This window comes from Oncorhynchus mykiss, chromosome 1, assembly GCF_013265735.2.
Source record: "Oncorhynchus mykiss isolate Arlee chromosome 1, USDA_OmykA_1.1, whole genome shotgun sequence".
NCBI classification, from domain to species: domain Eukaryota; kingdom Metazoa; phylum Chordata; class Actinopteri; order Salmoniformes; family Salmonidae; genus Oncorhynchus; species Oncorhynchus mykiss.
In genome coordinates, this window is record NC_048565.1 from 70049829 (window position 1) to 70056404 (window position 6576).

Below are 6576 nucleotides of genomic sequence, written 5' to 3' on the forward strand. Positions count from 1 at the left end.
GTAGTCCTCTCCCCCTGATGAATATACAGTGCATTTGGAAAGTATTCAGACTCCCTGACTTTTTCCACATTTTGTTATGTTGCAGCCTTCTTCTAAAATGGATTAAATTCATTGTTTTCCTCATCAATCTACACACAATACCCCATAATGACAAAGTGAAAACAGGTTTCTAGAAATTTTAGCAAATGTATAAAAAATATAAACAGAAATACCGTATTTACATACGTATTCAGACCCTTTGCTATGAGACTTGAAATTGAGCTCAGGTGCATCCTGTTTCCATTTATCATCCTTGAGATGTTTCCACAAGGTGATTGGAGTCCACCTGTGGTAAATTCAATTGATTGGACATGATTTGGAAAGGCTACATAAGGTCCCACAGTTGACAGTGCATGTCAGAGCAAAAACCAAGCCAAGAGGTCAAAGGAAGTGTCTGTAGAGCTCTGAGACAAGATTGTGTTGAGGCAAAGATCTGGGGAAGGGTACCAAAAAATGTCTGCAGCATTGAAGGCCCCAAGATCACAGTGGCCTCCATCATTCTTAAATTGAAGAAGTTTGGAACCACCAAGACTCTTCCTAGAACTGTTCGCCTGGCCAAACTGAGTAATCGAGGGAGAAGGGTCTTGGTCAGGGAGGTGACCACGAACCCAGTGGTCACTCTGATAAAGCTCCAGAGTTCCTCTGTGGAGATGGAAGAACCTTCCAGAAGAACAACCATCTCTGCAGCACTCCACCAAACAGGCCTTTATGTTAGACTGGCCAGACGGATGCCACTCCTCAGTAAAAGGCATATGGAGTTTGCCAAAAGGCACCTAAAGACTCCCAGGCCATGAGAAACAAGATTATCTGGTATGATGAAACCAAGATTGAACTCTTTGGCCTGAATTCCAAGCGTCACGTCTGGAGGAAACCTGGTACCATCCCTACGGTGATGCATGGTGGTGGCAGCATCATGCTGGGGGGGATGTTTTTCAGCGACAGGGATTGGGAGACTGGTCAGGATCGTGGGAAAGATAATCGGAGCAAAGTTCCAGAGCACTCAGGACCTCAGACTGGGGTGAAGGTTCACCTTCCAACAGGACAACAGCTATAAGCACATAGCCAAGACAACGCAGGAGTGGCTTCGAGACAAGTCTCTGAATGTCCTTGAGTGGCCCAGGCAGTGCCCGGACTTGAACCCGATCGAACGTCTCTGGAGAGACCAAAAATAACTATGCAGCGACGCTCCCCATCCAACCTGACAGAACTTGAGAGGATCTGCAGAGAAGAATGGGAGAAACTCCCCAAATACAGGTGTGCCAAGCTTGTAGCGGCATACCCAAGAAGACTCGAGGATGTAATCGCTGCCAAAGGTGCTTCAACAAAGTATTGAGTAAAGGGTCTGAATACTTATGTATTTGATAATTACATTTTTTATTGTTAACAAATTTGAAAACATTTCTGAACATGGTTTTTGCTTTGTTAAAATGGGGTATTGTGTGTAGATTGATGAGTAAATGCGCTTTCCGAATGCACTGTATATATAGAGAGGGAGAGACTGAAAGAGAGAGAGAGGCAGACTGAGAAAGAAACAGAGAGAAAGAAAGAACAGGCTGAACCCAGAGCTAAATCGGTGGACAACCAGCAGCCACCTGCTTATGTCCCTCACACACCTACCCCCACCCCCATACACACACACACGCACACACCCCCGCCTGCTGGAGTTGGTCACACACGGCCAGAGGGCCGCAGTAGTTGAGTCAGTCAAGGTAGTTCCACTGTCTAGGGAGAATGTCAAAGGGAGAGCAGCAAGACCTGGTGGCTATTAAAGAACTAGAGTCAATCCTGGAGTCCTGCAAGCTTGAACTGACACCACTAGATGAGGTCTGGCCTAATCTCTACATCGGAAACGTGTAAGTTTTTATTTCTTATTTTAGTTTTTTCTTTTCAAAATTCCCTTACCCCTGCCGCTGGGTTGGATGGGTTTTAGAAATACGGCAATAGAGATAATAATAGATTAAATATATTGGATCCCCCTATCCAATCCTTTTGGTTCTACAGAGGTATGAGTAAGAGCTAAAAAGTAGAGGCTAAGGGTCAGAGGCTAGAGGTTGATTTGGAATTCAGCATCTCAAGTTCCTATAGTGGACTCTATTGCCCTATTGAACTCTGCTGAACACTGCTAAACCTTACAGAACACTGTTGAACACATACTGAACATGGAATTACAGAATATTGCTCTTTTTTTAAACTACTGCATTCATTTTTTGCCTAAATCTTGTCTATATTATTCCAGGCTGTTCACTGATTAATCCATTCTCTGCATGTTATTTCTGTTCAAACAGTTATGCAATCTCACATTTCACACTTCTCTCTCCCCATATATTTTACCCTCTGTCTTTCCCTTAGGGCCATAGCTCAGAACAGGGGTGCATTAAAGAAGCTTGGCATCACACACATCCTGAACGCAGCTCACTTTAAGCAGGGCAGCATCGGTGACCAGGATTACTATGGAAACACCTGTGTGTATTGTGGCTTCCCTACAGAAGACTCATCCCATTTTGACCTCAGCCAGTACTTTAAACCTGCAGCGGACTTCATACACAAGGCCCTGAAGACTAAAGATGGTAGGGGCACTTTAATGCAGGTGTTTACTTCTGTACAGTTTATTTAAGACTGTCTCTAGGGACATTTGAGTTCCTTCATCAAACTCTGCCTCTCCCTTCATTCCCTCCTTTTCTCTTTATTCCCACACTCTCTCTATCCTCTCCAGGGAAGGTGTTGGTGCATTGCATCATGGGTATAAGTCGTTCCGCCACGCTGGTGCTGGCGTTCCTGATGATGCACTGTCGTCTGCCGCTTCGCACCGCGCTCAAACATGTGACCCAGCGACGCGCCATCTACCCCAACAGACATTTCCTGTCACTACTGCTCACCCTCGACACACAGCTCACACGCAAGAGGAGACTATGTCCTCTTCTCTGACAGTCCTTCTTTCATCCCTCTCTCCTCCCATCCCTCGCTCGTCTCACCTCATATCTATCTATCCATCTCACACACAATCCTTTATACTGGTTGAAAATATGTAGTTGTAGGACTTTTACAGTAGGTACAAACTGGTATTAAAGCACAGCATGTTGTATATACTGTATGTTGTATATACACAGCATGTTGTATATACCATATAATGCGGTAGCAGGATTCCCTGGAGATAATGTCGATGCTCAATGCCTTTTAAAATCAAAAATATCTAAAGAATTTAAACTTTTCAACATCCCTGTGTTAGCCAGTGGTGATAGTTGAACCTGCTGTGAGTTGTGCAGCTGAGCATTGTCTCCTGGAAATCTATCAGTTGAAACACTAATAATGAGATTACACAATTAAAAAGGTACTTTTTTTCCAGTTTGGTGTCTGTTTTGTTACTTTCAGATGTCTATTACAACTATGGTATGAACAATAACTCCTCTACATTTTGAATAGTGTCAGCTGTCCAGTAAATTCTGGAGGATGTTTTCGTCATTGGTGAGGAGGTTTGGAATTACAGAGGGTTAAAAATGGAAACTAACTGCAGGTGTGTGTGGGAAGAGGAGCAGACACAGTGAGAGGAGGGACTATGCTGCCTGTCAAAAGTAAGTTGACTTGGATCAGAGGGGAAAGATGTTTTATTTGAAATTGTTGACCTGACCAGATTGTTTTCTGCTCTGCTCTGGTTTAGCTGTCACTGTGACACACACCTCCTCTCCAGACTGTGTCAGCATGTCTCTGAGGGAGCGATGATGTGAGTGTCCGTCTGCCTGAGCTGTTGGAGATCCTGCTAGCCAACCGACGGCCCACCGGTCACCTCAACCGCTACATCGGCAACCAGTAGGTACACACACACATGCACACGCACACACACACACACACACACACACACACACACACTGGTCTCTGCCCCTGCAGTGGTCTGTCAGCCAACCAAGAGGAAACATTCCATCTGTCAGAGCTGTGTCAGATCTTATGGACCAATAGGCAGCCTGTAGGACCTAGTCTGGCCCAACCTCTACATCGGAGTGTGTGTGTGTGTGTGTGTGTGTGTGTGTGTGTGTGTGTGTGTGTGTGTGTGTAGAATTATAGTTTATAGAACAGTATGTAATATGCAGGGCTGTGGCTCGTGATAAAGCCCTGTTGTCATCTCTGGGTATCACCCACATCGTAAACAGTACGGACGGCTGTCACCGGATCATCACTGGCTCAGGTTACTATAGCGACCTGCCGGTGGAGTACTATGGTGTGGTGGAGGCTCCAGATGACACAGAGTTTAACCTTCATCCTCACTTCAACCCCACTGCAGATTTAATTTATACCACCATGACTCAAGACGCTGAGTGCAGTCACAAACACACACATACACCGCTCTGAAACAAAATGGTTATTGAGGTATAATACTATGTATGTCCTGGAGTCAAGGTGTTTGTCCACTGTGCTATGTGCATCAGCCGCCGTGGTGTTCTGGTGTATATGATGATATACCTTTCTCTGGTGGATGCAATAATGGACCAAACTCTGGCTTCCTGTACCAACTCATACAGCTGGACCTTCTCCTCAGGAGCAGAGGACACACACACGTGCACACGCACACACACACACCCTGCAGTTTAATTTAAAGGGGCAATCTTCGATTGGTACGTATTTGTTATTTTATTTTTTATTACTGATATACAACCATTGATTCTTAAGGAAAATAATGTATAAATGCCTCATGAGCTTAGTTCAACTGTTGTGCGCCATCAGAACCCAATATATAAGCTTGTTTTACTCCCTTGATTCTAAATCAACACTGTATAGCCTCAAAACATGGTTAAAACTATCATTTTGATATCATGCATGGTCAATGGTTACATTTACCAAGCTCTCAATTGCAGATTGAACCTTCCGTAGTCTAAAAATATTTGTCATTTTGTGAATTTTGCCTCTCCAGTGACATTGATTCTGATACAGCAAGAAAAAACATATTTTTTATTTGTTGTGACTGCATTAGTGTTACACTCTGACATTAGTGTCACCAGAGGTTTGTTTAGGCTCCATAATACAGAGGGGGGAAACACAGTTTCCTGGACGTCACCATCACAACTTCATCTAAGATACTTTATTGCTGATATCAACAGTAGCCTAGAACACATTATCTGAGACATACTGTATATTGACCCTTCATTTGGGGTATTACTGGGTTTGCCAAGTTACAAATCGACTTACATTGGACATAATTATCAATACAGATAACCATCAATACAGGTGGGTGTTTTAAAGACTTGATAACAGCAGTAATATTCTACTGATAAGGACTCCTATTTAACCTGCCATCTGGTCTCACGGCCTCCAATAGAAACCCAACAATACTGAACAATCTGTGCTGTGACCTGAAATGGCAACTTTGTGATTATTACTAAAGTAGGATAAATGAATTGTATTCAAATTATACTGTAAAAAACAATAGAGCCCTTTAATGCCAAGCTTGGTCATTACTTAATAAACAACAATAGCTTTCTTCGACATTATACAACTGATATCATGATTAAACAATTCTCGCTGCATTGTAGCCACAGTAAAAAGCAACTTTAAATCAGGTTACAGCACCTGTTGTGTTTGTTGTGATTGGTCAAAATCTCTCGCGAATGCAATATGTTGTAAATTACATACTTGACAGGTTTATCAATCTAACCGGCTAGTTGTAACTCATCCATTTTACAATACCAATGCAGCACATTGCTATGGCACAGTAAATTGACAAGATACTGTTACAGTAGTGATAGAATTCAGACTCAGAGTAGAGTCTTTTCAGTGATTGTTATTTGATAAACAACATGACTGTTTACTGGTTAACAGTTCACTTTTAACCTTCTGGTTAGATATATGACTAAAATAATTATTTGGCTGTGGTTTTGAGTCCACAAGACAATCATCACACAGAACATATACATGAAAGTGCATGTCAAACTCATTCCGCGGAGGGCTGAGTGTCTGCGGGTTCTTGCTTCCTCTCTTGTACTTCATTGTTTAATTAAGGCCACTGATTATAAGGAACTTCCCGCACCTTGTTGTCTAGGTCTTAATTAACAGGGAAAATCAACAACCAGCAGACACTACGCCCTCCATGGAATGAGTTTGTCTACCTGGCATTAAAGGGTCAAACGCAATAACTGTTTATATAAGAGAAGTTGAAAAATGGAATGAAAAATGTATTCACAAACACGCCATTTCACCTATTGTTATGTGCATTAATATATTGTATGATGTGATGAGATGTTTGCGTTCTTGATACACATTCTCCAGTCTGTTAACCCCTTCTCTATGTCACGGTATTCTCCTCTGCATCACAGTGTTGCATGAATCATCGGAGGTCAGTTTAAGTCTTGCTCTATGCTAGTCTTATGACGTACTGTCAATTCAGCATTGTGATAACTTTTCTATATTTTCTATGTGAATACGGAGCGGTAGAAGTGATTGTGAAAAGGTATACATTTCTGTGGTCTCTAAATCCTATACAGTATACGGTATGTTTCAAACATTCACACAGAATTTGACTAAATCATAGCATCAGAAATGAGAGGAAGATAT

At 42.4% G+C, this 6576-nt stretch overlaps 1 protein-coding gene across 2 annotated transcripts; it reads left to right on the forward strand.

Moving 5' to 3' along the window:
• Window positions 1-1654: 1654 nt before the first annotated feature.
• zgc:153981 (dual specificity protein phosphatase family protein) lies at window positions 1655-3089 on the forward strand. Of its 2 annotated transcripts, none has more exons than XM_021610425.2 (3): window positions 1655-1892; window positions 2389-2606; window positions 2753-3089. In XM_021610425.2, the coding sequence occupies exons 1-3, from the start codon at window positions 1771-1773 to the stop codon at window positions 2962-2964; spliced, it is 552 nt and encodes a 183-aa protein (XP_021466100.1). In that variant the 5' UTR covers window positions 1655-1770; the 3' UTR covers window positions 2965-3089. The 2 variants fall into 2 exon arrangements, with proteins under 2 accessions (XP_021466100.1, XP_021466109.1); XM_021610434.2 differs by having other exon boundaries at window positions 1720-1892; window positions 2397-2606.
• Window positions 3090-6576: the final 3487 nt, after the last annotated feature.